The 15,389-nt window shown below is 43.9% G+C and overlaps 1 protein-coding gene across 1 annotated transcript in view; it reads left to right on the top strand.

Annotated features, from left to right (window-relative positions):
- The first annotated feature begins 649 nt into the window (after positions 1 to 649).
- Positions 650 to 15,389, top strand: part of WDR44 (WD repeat domain 44) — a 76,308-nt gene continuing 61,568 nt past the window's right edge. Inside the window, exon 1 of the mRNA XM_074277429.1 lies at positions 650 to 1,233. Within this exon, the coding sequence (XP_074133530.1) occupies positions 1,157 to 1,233 (77 nt within the window). The 5' untranslated portion in view covers positions 650 to 1,156. The remainder of the gene's footprint in view (positions 1,234 to 15,389) is intronic.

Here is a 15,389-nt window from a genome sequence, read left to right on the forward strand (position 1 = left end):
TGCGTCTTAGGGTCACGGGGGAAGAGGGGAGGGAGGATTTAGGCTTTAGGGTTACACGGCCCACACTTTTAGGGGGATGTGGCTGGCTCTGGCCCCGCCCCATCCCAACATCCAGGAAGGGATCTCAGGCATCTCTTCTGGGTGGCTAGCTAGCGGGGCCGGTCTCTTAGCCCCGCCCAGTGGATGGTCTCCAGTCTAAGCCCCCCGGGCAGGATTTTCCAACCCGGAAAAGTTGAAAGGACGAATGGTGCCACAAAACAATTGCCCTCCCGGTCCGGCCCCGCCCCAGCTCTTTCCCCAGAGCGCGCTTTCCAACTCCAGAAAGTTATTGCTAGTTGGTTTGGGAAAGCTCCGCCCCCTCCGTGACATCTCCCTCTCCAGGGGATGCGCGCTCCCTGTCGAGGAGCCTCGCCACCCCCCCTCCTCCAGGCCGGCTTGGACAGGTCCGGCCCCGCCCCGCCCCGCCCCACTTCTCTCTGCTCTGCTCCCCCCCACCCCTTCTTGGTTCCTTCCGGCGCCCCCCCCTTATGCCGTCATCACGCAGGCGTTCTGCCTGTTGGCTTTCCCGTCTCCTTGGGAAGGAGCCGTGGGAGGCCGGCCGCTCCCCGCCTCCTCCTCCTTTTCCCTCCTCCCCCGCCCCGGTCATCCCTCGGCTGGCTCTCGAACTCTCGCGAGGCCCAACGCCGGTCGGTATTTGGTGGGGCCCCTTCTCTCAGCTGCTACCGCCGCCACGGCTGTCCCTGCGGTAGAAGCTGGAGCGGCCGCCTGCGCCCCCGCCCTCCCCCGCGGCGCGGAGTCCGAGCCTTAGCCGGGGCCGCCCCCTCTTCCTCCCCGCCCCTCTCTGGGCCGGAGCGGCCGGGAGCCCCTGCGCTTCCTCGGCCACCGCCGCCCCGTCAGCCTGGGGACCAGCTGAGTGCTGCTCGCTCGCCCCAGGCTGAGTCTGCCGGGCAGCCCGCCCGCAGCGGCCGCCGCCGCCGGCGGAGCATCCTCCCCCCGGCCAGCCGGTTCCCCCAGTCTCCGGCACTCCGTCCGTCCCCCCTTTCCCTAAACCCGGCGGGCCGGGCCGCTGTCTCTCCACTGCCGGGGGCAGGAGGAGGAGGAAGGGGACGAGGAGGAGGAGGACCCACCGCTCCCCCTCCCGGGGTGTGTCCCACAAATGGCGTCAGATAGCGACACAGAGGAGTTCTACGATGCTCCCGAGGACGTGCACCTGGGGGGTGCCTACCCTGCCGGGTAAGGAGAACCCTCCCCGTCTTCCCTCTCCCCACCCTCCGAACCTCCCCCCCACTCGTAGACCCCCGTCTGGGAGGGACAAATGCTTCCCCCGAAGCCCGCGCCCACGGGCTCGGGAGCTAGGTTCGCTCAGGTCTCCCCTCCTCTGCTTCCGGGCCCGAAGGGGTTTAGGGGTGCACCTTAACTCGGGGTGCCCGGGGCTTGACTTTCCGCTTTAGCTTTCACCCCGGGGGGTCGAGGGGGAAGGCTTGGGAGCCCCGAGTTTGAAGTTGTTCTCTCCCCCCCCCCCCCCTCCAGTTCTCCGAACTGTTAACCTGTTTTGTTAGTCCAGAGGTAACGAACTTTTTCCCATCCACTGCAGTGCACTTAAGGACAGTGATGGGAAGCGACTTGGGGCTTTGCTTCTCCCAGGAACTGCTAACTGCTGGTCCTGTCTGTCAGGACTATTTCTTAAACGCTGCCGGGAGGCAGAGGAACTTGACCACTAGTTTCCTACTCTATAGGGGGGAAAGCGATCTAAATAAAGGGAAAGACGAGATAACTAAAAATGTATTCGAGACCCAGCCAAGTAAGAGAGAGAAACAAGTGCTGAGTAATCCGGTGGTTGCAAGCACGGCCACAGCTTTGTACTTTTTTCTCCTTAATTTTGCCAGATGTTTTAGGTGACTGGGTATCTGAAAGAAAGATGTCGAGTAATTCTATTGTAGTTCTATTTTGGCTTTTTTGAATAGGTCCTTAGCGCTTCGGTTTCCTTTCTGGATCTTGAGTCTGCTTCTTTGATTTCCAAACTACTCGAAGCCCCCCAAGACTCTAGTTTGGAGCACGGAAGTTCACCCACCCCCCTTGTTTGTGTCGGTGTAGAAGCTTTTAGGCACTGGAATTGTTTCACTTTGCATATGTTTGTCACTTGTGCAGTTATGCCTTTTAGACTGCCTTTGTCTCTTTTGTTAAGTAAATAGGAACTGTTGATTGTCCGAGTACCTATTGTGCTTGGCCGGTGCTAGACTGGTTTACAAATGCCCGTTCCAAAGTGTTCTCGATCTTCTGAAAGATTCTAGGCTTCTTCCGACACAGAAGATGTGCAGTTTTAAAATATGCAGATGGTGCGGCGGCAGCCACAGTGCAAGTGACTGGATTCTGTTCTTGGGCTGCTCGAAGGTGTGCAGCCTTCACCCAGCCATGAGCAGGAACGCTTCCAGCCCTGCCCGGTCTGTGTCCTTTCAGCGTTCTGAAATCGTTGCTGTGGAATGGTCGGGGCGGCTGGTTCTGTTTAAGTTCTGGGGCTAGGACAGGTGCGGTGCATCCTCAGATCCAAGAGCATGCCAAATGCCCTCCGTTTCCATAATCACCATTTGCAGAGTTTTTTGTTTCTTAGATTTTGAGTTAGAAGGGACCCTTTAAGGCAGTCTCCATCAAGCCTCTCCTTTGACAGATGGGACCGAGACCCGCTGAGGTTATTTGACCAAGGTCACCCCGCCAATCAGTGAGTGGCCAGGTGGGATTTGGACCCCAGTCCTCCGATTCCAAACCCAGCGCTCCTTGTACTGCACCAGACGCTCCCCTTTTCGCCACTCTCAGTCTGAAGCTGCCGCATTTGAGGTGACAGTTGGATTTCTTGAAAATATTAAGTCATAGTAATGCAGTGATCTTAGGCTCCGTTAAGAAAGGCTGGTCTTCCAGGAATAGGAAGGTGATAGAGTCTGTTTTCTACCTTCCTCAGACCTCCTCAGGAGCATAGTATTAAATTCTGGGGGCCACATTTTAGTATTGACATAGATGAGGCAAAAGTGTCTTATCAGAGTTGAGAAGCCAGGATGGTGAAGGGCCATGAAAAAAAATCTGAGAATGTTTATCCTAGGGAAGAGAAGGGGGGGGGGCGCACAGGATGAACTTGATGGCTCTCTTCAGCTATTGAAGGGCTGGCCTGTGAAAGGGAAATTAGGCTTGTTCTGCTTGGCCTCAAAGGCACAACCTGGATTATTGGAGTGGGGGTCGTTCACTGAGGCCAATTTAGGATTGATTAAGAAAACCTGGAGAGCTGGTGGTCCTCCCTTCACCCCTTCACCCCTTCCCCCCTTCCCCTCCACCTTCTATCTTCTAGGTCTTCAAGCAGAGGCATCTGTTACAGTGGAGGCCTTTTGTGCTTGGGTCCGATTATATGGCCACTGATGTCTCTTCCACTTCCCCTATTCTGTGTTTCCTCGATAGAATCCAGAATTTGTGGCTAACTAGTCGGTTCATTAACTTGTCACCAAAATGAGACTGATTAGTTTTGCTCCAGTTTTGTTCAATAATTTCTTCCCTCAGGACACTGTAGCTTTTCAAGCTCTTTGATAACTAGTACTGGAGAAGTAAATGTCTCTTGGGACATAGCTTCCTATTTTTAACCCAAACCTGCCCTGACTCCTCACCATGTACAGTTCTATAGTTAGAGCCTGCATAGTGTTGTCTGTCTGTTGATTTCACTTCTCCTTGTTATAAGCAGTAGCTGAGAAGGGAAAGAGGCTTTGGAACTCCAGAGGACTTCTTTCTCCCAAGGAGTCAGTCCAAAGTACTTTGGAGGGAATGTTTTGTCTTTCCTCTCCTAGGTCACTAAGTAAAGCCTACCTGGTACTTGGTATGAGTCAGGATAATGTTGATCAACCTCCAGAGAACAGTAGGTTAAATGTGGGTACTTTAGAAACCAAAGTGTGCTAGCTTTTTGTTTGAGGATATATATTTTTTAAAATTGAATCATTAGGAGCTAAAAGCGATCGATCATTATAGAATGTCTCATTATAGTAGAGATTGAATTGGATTTGAAGTTGGGGGCCCTGTGTTTGAACTTTGACTCTTCTGCTTACTTACCATGGGCAAGTTCCTTCTTTGGGTCTTAGTTCTTTCTTTATTTTTTAAAAAGTGAAAGAGTTGAACTCAACAGTTTCTAAGATCCCTGAATTTCTGATATTATGATTTTGTTGCTTTTTTGTCTTCACATTCCCAGTGCCTTAGCAAATAGAAGATACTTATTGAATTGATTGACTGAGAAATCAGCCCATATTACATACAACTTTTTTTGTCTAAAGTTAATGGGTTTCTTGAGTTTTTATCCACTGTTGTTCTAATGTGCTGTACTTTTCTGATAAGGTTGGAGATGCCCTCTGCCTTTTGAAAATGCTCAAAAGCTCAGTGTCACGTATGTGAGGCCTGCTGTTTATGCTTACATGAAAGCAATCCAGTTTGGAAGGGAACTTTCATTTGTGTGTTTTGACATTGGTGAGTCAGAGCACACCATTATACTGGAGGCCTGCCTACCCAGGAGGCCTGAGAGCACAACCTGGCTTGGGACCCTGTTGGGCAGAGAGAACCCGAGAACTTGTTCTCAATCTCATTCTCAACTTGGAAACAGGAAACAGCCCTTTCAGGTCCTGTGGGTATGGGGCATATCAACATTCGCTATTGTTTCCCTTTGAGGAATGTTAGTAGGTGTACCCTGAATGGAATGGGAAGCCTGTTGTGAAGCACTTTTGTAATTTGGTAAATTCAGATCAGAGAGTCAAAGAATCTTTGGGTTGGAAGGGATCTTGGGAGATTATGGCCAGCCTTCTATCATACATGGGGGAAACTGGGATCACAGAAGTGTGAACGGGGCAGGAGATGTGCCAGTAATGCCATTCATTTTGTTTGATTTGATTAAACATTCACATGATTTAATTCTTCCAAACTTATCTTAAGGTGAGGTTCTAGTGTCCACACACATTCTTAGGCAGTAACTGTCAGAATGTCCCAGTGTTCTCTAGGCCTTTTCTGACCCCGCCTTGTTCTGTAATAGGGAAAATTACATTCCTGATAATATAGCCCTTTCCTTCACTTCCTGAAGAGGAAATACATTGAGAGATGGGTTAGTCTGGTCAGTTATTTGGCCATCGGCTTCAGTACGAGGTAACAGTGAAATATGGCTGTCCTAAAAGCTAATGCAATTGGGACTTCATTAATGGAAGCAATATACTCAGAGAACAAGGAGTATGATAAGCCTACCTTCTTTTCACTGATTACTCCATATCTGGAGTTCCGCACAGCCATATTTTAGAGCGACACAAACAGACTAGAAAAAAGTCCAGAGGAATATAGGATTCTCTAACCCTTCTGCAGCATACCTAACAAGTGATCAGTTGTGTCTGGGCCTAAAAGTTTTCGGGGATGATGGATAATTTCACAAGTCAAGGTAGTGTAGAATCAAAGTAGAATTTCCAAAGTAGAGTCAATGGCACCAGATTAGTTGTGGGAAGTGAGAGTGAGGAGGTGAGGATAGCAGCTCCATTGTGGCCCCGGGTGACTGAAAAGGCGATGACGATGCTCCTGATGGGTCAGTAGGGAAGAATATTTTTGGGGAAAGAAAGTTCGGTTTCCACATATAAAGTTTAAAATGTCTACAGGAAATCCATTTTTGAATGGTGATTCAAGACCAGAGGTTAGGAAAGAAATTAGGGCTCAGTGTAGAGATGAGTGGAGTCTCTGGCAGCTCTTTCCACTTTGGAATGGTTTTTAATGATTGGGGAGGGTTTTTTTTTTTGTTTGGGTCAACATTAAACTTGCCCTCTTGCCACTTGCAGCCATTAGTTGCCCCTGGTTTTGCCTTGTGGGGCAGGCAGAACCTTGTGATCCTTTTTTGATGGCAGTCATCCTGCATTGAGGGCAGCCTGAGAAGCCTGGGAGAACAGGAGGACCCCCACCCCCACCAAGGGTGACGGGGAAAGAAGGCAGGTTTTGGCTCAGCTCCCAAATGGAGTCTGCTGCCTTCAGAATGGGGGGGGTGTCTTGTCATCAGATGTGTTCACAGAGGCTGGATAACATTTCTGGGATGTTGTAGAATGATTTCTGCCCGGGTTGGGGCAGTTGTTCAGGTCCCTGCCAACTCCAAGAGCCCATTATTCTAAACTGAGTGCTTTTGCATCAACTCACTTCAAACATTGCCTAAGTGCCTAGGTATGGTTAACTTAAGCAAATAGTTGCCTGAAAGATGGATGGGGCTGGGGAGAGGAAAGGGGGAACTGTCAGCATTCAGGACAACTCCCGGTGGCCTGCTTATCCCACAGTAAACTAATTGTCATCATTTCAAGCAAGTCCTTTCCCCCCTCTCTGTGGGCCTCAGTTTCACTTTCCGTAACATAAGTAATTTTTAAGGATTTATAAATCAGTTTTCTCTTATTTGTGTGCTGTTGCTGTCAAGCATTTGGTTGAAACACTGGATGAGAACCAGGGTCTTTTTCAAAGTGTTTTTGCAGTGCAGTTTCAGGACTTAATTGTCTTTCTGCTCCTGGTTTGAGCCCTATTTCTTGCTGGGTAAGCTGTATATATATCCTTGGACCAGTCTCTCCTGCTAATTAGTATTGATTATTCAGACATGTCCTAAGGCCTTTGAGAGGTGGCATTTTGTCTCTACATAAAGGAGGACTCTCCGTCACTCTCAGTGTTCTTTTGGGGCAGCCCAACTTTTTTTCTGATGGCCTGAAAAAATGAAGGTGCTCTCGTTCCAAGTCCAAGTGTTGCTGGGCAACTCTTATTTGCATTTTTGGCTTAGCTGTCCTGAGCTTGTGTCTCCTCCTTAAGCCCCTCTGAGGGTCTAACCAGAGCTAGCACAAAGCCTTTTGTTCTAACTGAACTTACAGGAGCTGGTGCCTAGGCCTTTTTGCCATGGCCTTGAGGCCTACCTAGCCACTTCTAAATTCTGCCAATTAATCTTCCTCACTGTAGGTTTAAAGAGGTCTAATGGTATTATTATGTGGCCCATGGGAGCAAAAGGTTTCTGTTTACTTGGAGTTTTATTTTTAATTTTTTGGTTTTCTTCTTTTGAGTTTGAAAATAACCTACTATCCTTAGCTTTGAATAGCAGATGAACATTCTCTCCTACTTTTTCAACATTGGGAACTGAGGCTAAGCTGTCCTGAAGAATTATATAGCCTGCAAGAATTAAAAACTTACTTTAGCTGCCTCAGTGGGAAATGCTGGTTTTCCTGTCAGAGTAGATAGCTGCAGTATGTCCTTGTTCATGGAAAGTGTCATTCCTTTTAGTGGTATTCTTTCATTGTATGTGATTGGAGAACTTGGAGAGAGGTTCCTTAAAGCAATGGGCAAATGATCACATCATTGATTTAACTTTGTTTTCCATTGTACTTCAGTTTGGTAGAAGAACATTTCTAAACCTCATCTTCCCTTGTCTTAACCGTGTAATACGTACGTCCTTCTGAACTGGGGGTAAAATCGGCAGAATAAAGTAAGTACAGGTTTTAAATGTAGCATCTTGGACTGTAAATTATTGGACAAGTGACAACAGTAATAACGCTTAACTTTCATTCTCCATTCTCTTATCTTCATATGCAAAATGTCTTTAGCCATTCCCCTGTTCTTGGGCACATACTTCATTTCTAGCTTTTTGTTATTAAAAATCTCACTTCTATGAATCTTGTTTGTATTCTTGCTATCATTAAAACTCCCTAAGGTGACAGTCTAGTTTTGGACTGCTGGGTCCAAGGGTATGAACAATTTGGTAACTTCAATCGCATAGTTCCACTTTGTTTTCCTAAATGATGGGATTCGTTCATATCTTGCCACTGGTAGTGGATTAGTATGCCCTTCTTCACAAAGCCCCTCCAACATTGAATTTCCCCTCATCTTTTTGATACAGGCATCGTGGTACCTCGAGTTTTTGTTTCATAGTTTTCATGAGTGAGATTCTTTAAAAGTACTTTTCAGATGATTGCTGATTATGTTTCTTCTTTTGAAAAACTGCTTATTTTTATGCTTTGATCATTTCTCTTTGGAGAATTTTGACACTGTTGTAGTTCTTGTTTTTTGGTGATGAAGAGGAGTTGAATGTAGGTATGACAGCATACTCTGCAGTCTTACTGGGAGTCCTTTTCTCTTATCAGGCCCCTAGAGCTACTTTTTCAGTCTTTGTATAAAACCGAGCAGGCCAAAAACCATTATAATGGCCTCTGAACAAATTTCACCTCCCATCTTTGCCCCCAGTATGTTTATCTTGGTTACCCAGTCTTCAATCTGGTTCTGCCAAAGCTTTCTCGTCCCTCCTGCCATTTCCCTGGGCACTAAAGCTCTCTGCTTGACTGCACCAACAACTCTTAGAAGGTTTCACCTGCTTCCTTACCCCAGCATTCATCATGCCAGAGTCATGGCCCAGGGGATAGCACTTCAAGAAGAGGCTGGAGGTTTTAGAGGGTCATTCACTTCAAGGAACTAGGGGAATTCATCTGACCTGCTAATCAGTGACATGATGATCCAACTTGTAATAGCAGTGATTTGTGTACTTAGAGAAAATGTCTTTGTCTTTGCAGCAATTCATTCTAAATTGATGAAGTATTTAGGAGTTGACAAAAGGAAAAAGCAAATTATTTCAAGTCTTGGAATAAACAGGAAAAGGAAGATGAAGACTTAATTGGATCTATAACTCAGTATTATCTACTTTACATTCAGTTTTTGGTCTTTCAGACTGCACTATGAAGCTTGAAATTAATATTAGGTCATTAAAATAGTTTAATGATGTATTCGTTTGCTACAATTTTAAGAACATAAATTTATTTCATTAATTTTATTTTAATTTAAATTTTATTTATTTATTTATTTAGTATCTAAATCAACTGCAAAATTTTAGTAATTAATTATTTAAATTTTAATTAATTTAAATATTAAATAAAATATTTATTTTGGTTAAATACATGTCAGTTATCACTTGGTGGTTGTTTACTGGAATATATAACATAGCAAAAAAAATATCTCTGGATTTCCCATATTCACCTCTGTTAATTACATCAGAGGCACTTCATCCATAGTGACTTGACCGTTTTTAATGAGTATAGGTAAATACCACATCAGAATGATTTTTTTCATCTGAAAAAAAAATCACCATGACTTTAGAACTTGGGGCTTATGCTTTTTTAAACTGAAATTTACTTAACCTTCAAGCTAAAGAGATAGAAAACAGCTTGTTCTTTGAGAGACAGATTTCAGTGACCTTTGGATGGTTACATGGTGCTTTTCTACTGCAACTCTCCTTATGCCAGAGAAGGAAACTGAGGCTTGGAGACACTGTGATCAGCCTAGAGTCACATGGAGGGAAGGGAAGGGAACAAATATTTCTGGGCTAGACACCGGACTAAGTGCTGGAATATTTCATTTGATCCTCACAATTCTCTGTGAGGTAGGTGATATTATTAGCCTCATTTTACAATTAGGGAAACTGAAGTGAATTGAGACTAAGTGAAACGTCCAGGGTCACACAATTAGTAAATGTATAAAACTGTATTGAAAAACCAAGGGCACACCATAACAACCCTCCCATATGGATATATATATATATATATATATATATATATATATATATATATTTTTTTTTTTTTTTTTTTTTTTGGACTAGGTAAAAGAGGCTGTTCTCTGTTTCAATTCTTTCTTACCAGCTTTAATCACTGAATGGGTGAGACCTCAGTCAAACTGAGACCTGTTAAAGACCTTAGCTTAAAAAGGCTAAGGTCTCCCTCTGCGTCCAGGGCCATCTCTAGTCATTCTGATCTCTTTCTCTGGCCAATGGACCCAGATGGCTCCAGAGGAGAAAGTGAGGCTGCTGACTTTGTACAGCCCTGTCTCCCTTAAAGCCAGTTCACTTGCGTGTCATGGCATCCCCTCCCTGAAATCTTGGTCCTCTTCAGAACAAAGGACAGACAACAAAACTATTGGAACTCAGGTTTTCCTGAGCCCTCTAACCCTGAATGTGTACCACCTAGTACATACATAGTAAGTAAATTAAATCAAGTCTTCTTGCCTAGTATTTTGAATCCTTATGTAAAGTATAATTTAAACCGATGCACTTTAAATCTTGGGCAAGCTGTGGTCAAATCCTGCTTATACTTCTAACCCAAACTTATTTTAATTACACATAGAAGCTTATGAGCTATACTTTTGCTCCCTTTGGTAATCTTAATCATCAAGAGCTCACACCCAGTCATCTTGTAGTGTGAGGTTAAGTATAGCATCCTTGGAAGCTCTGGATAAATCCTTTTTTGGATACCTTTTCTGAGAGACAGCCTGCTCAGAGTAAGCAGTGACTATACCCTAACGTTAATAGAATGTGCCAGTTTAGCACTAATTGAATTGTCTGTGTTTTGTATAAACTCCAGATCAGCTTTCTAGGGAACCAATTATAGAGCTTCTTGCTATATTCAAACTTACTTTTTTCAGAAACAGGCATCTGAGTTATCAAGTAGCCGGGAAAGGGATAAGTGATATTTCTGGCAGTAATCTCAAATGCTGTTTGTGAACGGAGCATTCTTGTATTCTCTTCCATTTAACTTGGATCCTAAAAGGCTCCATTTAAACAAGGGAGTTTTAGAGACCCATTTACTGGGAAATGGACAATCAGATGAATGTGTACATGAACACAATTACTCTGAGAAGGAACAAACACAATCAATACAGAGAAGCTTGAGAGTCTTGTGAAGTGATGCAAAGGGAATTAGGCAGTTCCACAAAGTGATTATACCACTTTAATCGGAAAACTTTTCCACTCCCTCCCATTCTTGGCAGACCCTGGGTATGGAACATTGCCTATAACAGTTCCCCCCCCCCACTCTCCCCTCCCTCTTTAATGTCAGGAATGGTGGTTTTGGAGGAAGGAGGGAAAGGATACAGTGATGGGACAATCAAAAGATTAGACTAAAAATTTATTAAAAAACAGAAACTCCATAACAACAACAGGTAGACCTTAGGAACTGCCCTTGTCCTTCAAGGTTTTGCCTGTAATAAGTGTAAAATTGTCTGTGCAAGCAATAAAATCTATATGTTTATGTTCATTTATCCCTTTGTTATTTTAAAGTGGTATGTTGTGCATTTTCTCTATCCCCAAGTGGCCTTCTCCCCGTACCACACTTTAACCCCCAATGCCCCACAGACCCTCCTGGCTCAAAATGCTCAAAATCATTAATTCATGAGCTAGAATATTGGTATCCAAAAGTTGGATCTCTATTTCTGGGAAAAGCTTACGGTCATTAAAAAAGCTTTGCGGTTTCCTAAAGGCCAACCAACCAGCTTCTCTTCTGGTTCAGGAGCAAACGCAGACGTTGATTCTGGCTGTCCAAGCAAGACATTGTCCATATGCCGATGGAGGAACTGCAGTTGTAGGTAGCACTGTGATTATAATTCAGAAAATAGTCTTTAACCATTTGATTTTACCCATGTGAATAGTTAGGCACAGCTCTTGTAACTGCTTCTAGGACTCTTTGGAGGAGTGTCTGCTAGGTCTGGGGGCTTGATGGAAAACCAGCATGATGTCTTTCACAAACAGTAGCATCTGGAAAGCTTCACTGGCCATAGGGAATCCCTCTTCAATTTAGATTGTGACGTAGCCATCTTTAGTGAAAGGATACGGTTCTATATTGTGCCTCACTTACTATAGACCATCTTTGTTAGAGTTTTCAAGAAATTTTCAAGAATTTTGCTGTTAGGACAGGAGGTACTGTTATATAACAGAGAAGAAGCACAGGGTAATTGTGCATCCTGTATGTCTTTCAATCTCTTGTATGGCAGTAACCTTGTCCTCTGCTGTGGAATCTCTCTTGTGAAAGTCTGCCTGGTCCCAATTAATTTTCTCAGTAAAGATGTGCCCTGTGTTTAGAGAGAGAAGCTCATATCCTTTTACTTTGTCAGAAAAGTAAGACTATTGCATCAGTAGCTGCTGTTCTCAGTTTTGTCTTTTGAGTATCAATAATTATCAAAAATGTATTTTTAAAATTTTTGATTATCATGCATGCGTATTGATAGTATATGTGTGTAAATGAAATATATATATATATATATATATATGTATATGTATATATATATATATATATATATATATATATATATATATATATATATATATATATATATCTATGTGTATGTGTATGCAAGTGCAGGGCTTACCAAAACATTTAGATTAATAATCCATTTCCAGTCTTCCCCCTTCCTAGTCACATCCCCTTACTTGATAGCCCAAATATGGGAGACCCAGTTTGGGGACAGCAATTGCAACTTCAGAAAATTCCTATAGCTAGCTGTCTTTTAAGAAAAAGAGGTGATTAACATACAGATTAGCGTACTTCCCAGGGTTTTCAAATAAGAGAATTTTTTTTTTCTCTTTGTAATCTGTGGAAGGGGGGAATACCTATTTAGATGAATTCAAAGCTCCCTTGCTCTGTCTGTATAAATACTTAATGATGAAGCTGGCAAACCCTTTTAAAAAGATCATGGTGAAGATATTTAGAGTAAATGAGGGTTCTCATGTAAGCAGCCCAGCCCAGCTGAGCTTTGGAACCCAGGTGTCTGAACCCAAGTTGAGCTCCCCCTTCTGTACCTGGCTTGTCCTTTCCTCTTTCTGAACCCCCTGATGTTTTGACAGCTTCTGGTTTGGGGTTTGGTTTTGTGGCCTTCAAAAGACACCAAAACCTGGCTCCCTAAATCAGGGTTGCTTGTGATGGAAGAAGAGGAGACTGCTTAGTAAATGCTTAATAAATAAATGAACATTTATGGTATCAGGGAGGCCTTGGGGGAGACTGCCTTACACTCTTACTATTGCCTTATGTTGCCAATTTCTTCTGATACTGAAAGGTGTTACATGGCAGTTCTCCAGAAAGTGCACACCAGTTGGTATCCTTCGGCAAATTGTCATCCTATGAACATGCAAACCTTTGCAAGGTGAGGTTGTCTAGAAGCTTGGAAGCTGCCCTGATATCATTATTTAAATGGAACCGCTAGAATTCTGTGTAAGACTGATTCTCCCTACAGCTCACAGATCTCCCTTACCTTTAATGAAAGGAAGCCAAGGGTATGAATTTTTTAAGTGCCCTGAATTTGAATCTGGGCTCTTCTCTCTTAGTGCACATGAACATGGTACTTCTCTCTCTTGGGGCCTAATTTCTTCATCTGTAAAACAAGGTGGGGTGGGATTGGAAAACTACAAAATAATAGATTTTTGCCTCCCACATTTGTGGGAAAACCACTCTAGAAATTGCTACATTACTAGAAAATGCCTTTTTTATATATAAGCAATTTAAGTTATTGACCCTAAATTCAGTGATAAGAACACAGCGTTAAGACACAGAAGTGCAGATAAGATCTACAGCATTGCAGTATAATGTCTGATTATAACACTCCCAGTTTTCTATTATCTGCTGGATTGAAGGACAGGCAGGATTATTAAGACAATCACCAAACAAAATACGATCTAATGTATTTCATTTCATTCCCTCGCCCATCTTTTGGTGGAGTGAAGGAAGAATGGAGAAAGACATGGACGGAGTGGTTTGCACCTGCATAATCAAACTATTGCTTTGGCGATGCTCGGCAGAGGTGCCATTTGGTTCCGGAGGCACCAGTGGCATCCAGACACACCTGCCACATTTTCCTTTGGCCCCTATGTTTATCTTCAGTCATCGTGAGTTTAAAAGTTGCCAGTATTTTTACTGACCAGGTTCCTATGAAATATGACTTATTAGATAAATATAGAAAGTCATAGCATGCTAACCAGATAAATTTTCTGCAATTTGCCCTATAACTAGTCAACCTGCCGATCCCCACACTGGCATTGACGTCAAAACCACCTGGGCCCTGAGCCCAGCTTCTGTGTTTGTACCAAAGTGACAGCTCGTCCTGAGGACTCCAGTAATCATATTTGCAGTCCTTGCCTTCTGGGCTGGATGTGAACAAAGCTTTTTCTAAAGCTTTGGGAAGTTGTGATAGCTAGGTACTTTAGGTGGTACTTGAAGGGTTACCAAATGCCATGCATTAAGACCTGTAGTTTATCAGCTTATCAGCTCATTTTATAGAGAGCATCATCAGGTTGACAGCTGGGCACTTTTTAGCCTCAACTCCTGGTCCTGAAGAATTTGCTCTCTTTACCCCAAGGTTTTTTCCTATCGCTTTTTGGGTAGCTGATGGCCAGGTGACATGAAACTGAGGCTTAGAAAGCAAGGGATTTGAGCCAGTGGAAGATCCCAGAGCTCTCCTCATTGGAAGCTCTTTCTGCTACATCATGATACCTTGAGCATTTAGAATATGAGCCAGTCAATTAATGCCATAAGAGTAACTTTAAGAAAGTCAGAATAAACGCTTCAATGTTAGTGATCAATATTTGCATAGTAGCTTGACAAGATAAGCTTTAGGACAAGATTTAAAGAACTTCCGACTTTAGGGAAGCTCTAGCATCTTCTCTGTCCTGGTCGCTTCTTCTTGATGGCTGCTTACCAGGCTTCCTCCCCCCCTCCTCCTAGAATTAAGCAAAAACAACCTTGTCTTGAGATCTGGAACCTTGTGGCTCCCAGCCCCGGTTCTGCTGGTTGGTGCTGGGGCTTTGGCTCTGTGTCAATAAGCTCACCGCTTTAGCTTGTTCCTTTTGGCTTCCGGCATCAAAAGCCTTTAATTGCCGGCTTACTCTAATTACTTTAGCTTGGCCTTTAGTTCTGTCTGTCCTGCTCCAAACACCTTCTTTGGACCAGTGTTCGGCCCCACGCAGCTGAGTTTCTGAAAAGCCCCTTTAGAGTTTTTCTTCTTGTTTTCTTTGTGGAAAAAAAACAACAGATGGGTAAAAAGCCCCTACCTCGGGTGCATGTTCAAATATTGTGCCCACTGGTCTCTTTCTAGCCAGGAAATAAGTTCGCCAGGCAGCCAGCTGGCCTCCTGCCCCCCTAGCTGTGCTCTTGTCTTCTTCCTTATCAATACCCAGTTTGTAATGAATAACTTGAGATGGGCGGTACCTTTATCCACTAAGCATCCCATAACCTGACCAAAGACTTTGTAATTGGAATCTAACTTAACAAAAGGACAGTATTTAAACCTTCCATCCGGTGTGCCCTTTTCCTTATAGAGATGCAAGGGGCCTAGGAGAGGGCTTCGAGGAAGGGAGGGCAAACATCCACACTTCCTGAGAGCTGGCTCTCTATCTTAAGCTTCCTTTTAAAAACCTAGCCTCTTCTCTACCATTCAAGGCTCATTGTGGGGTGAATAGGTAGTCCTAAGAATCAGGAAATCCTGGGACTCCTACTGTCACATTTCAGCTTACCACTCAGTAATTAGTCCTTTCATTTTGCTGGTGACTTTTTTTTTTTTTTTTTTTAAATCCATTTCTCTTGTATGTA

The sequence above is a fragment of the Sminthopsis crassicaudata genome, chromosome X (genome assembly GCF_048593235.1).
Source record: "Sminthopsis crassicaudata isolate SCR6 chromosome X, ASM4859323v1, whole genome shotgun sequence".
NCBI lineage: Eukaryota > Metazoa > Chordata > Mammalia > Dasyuromorphia > Dasyuridae > Sminthopsis > Sminthopsis crassicaudata.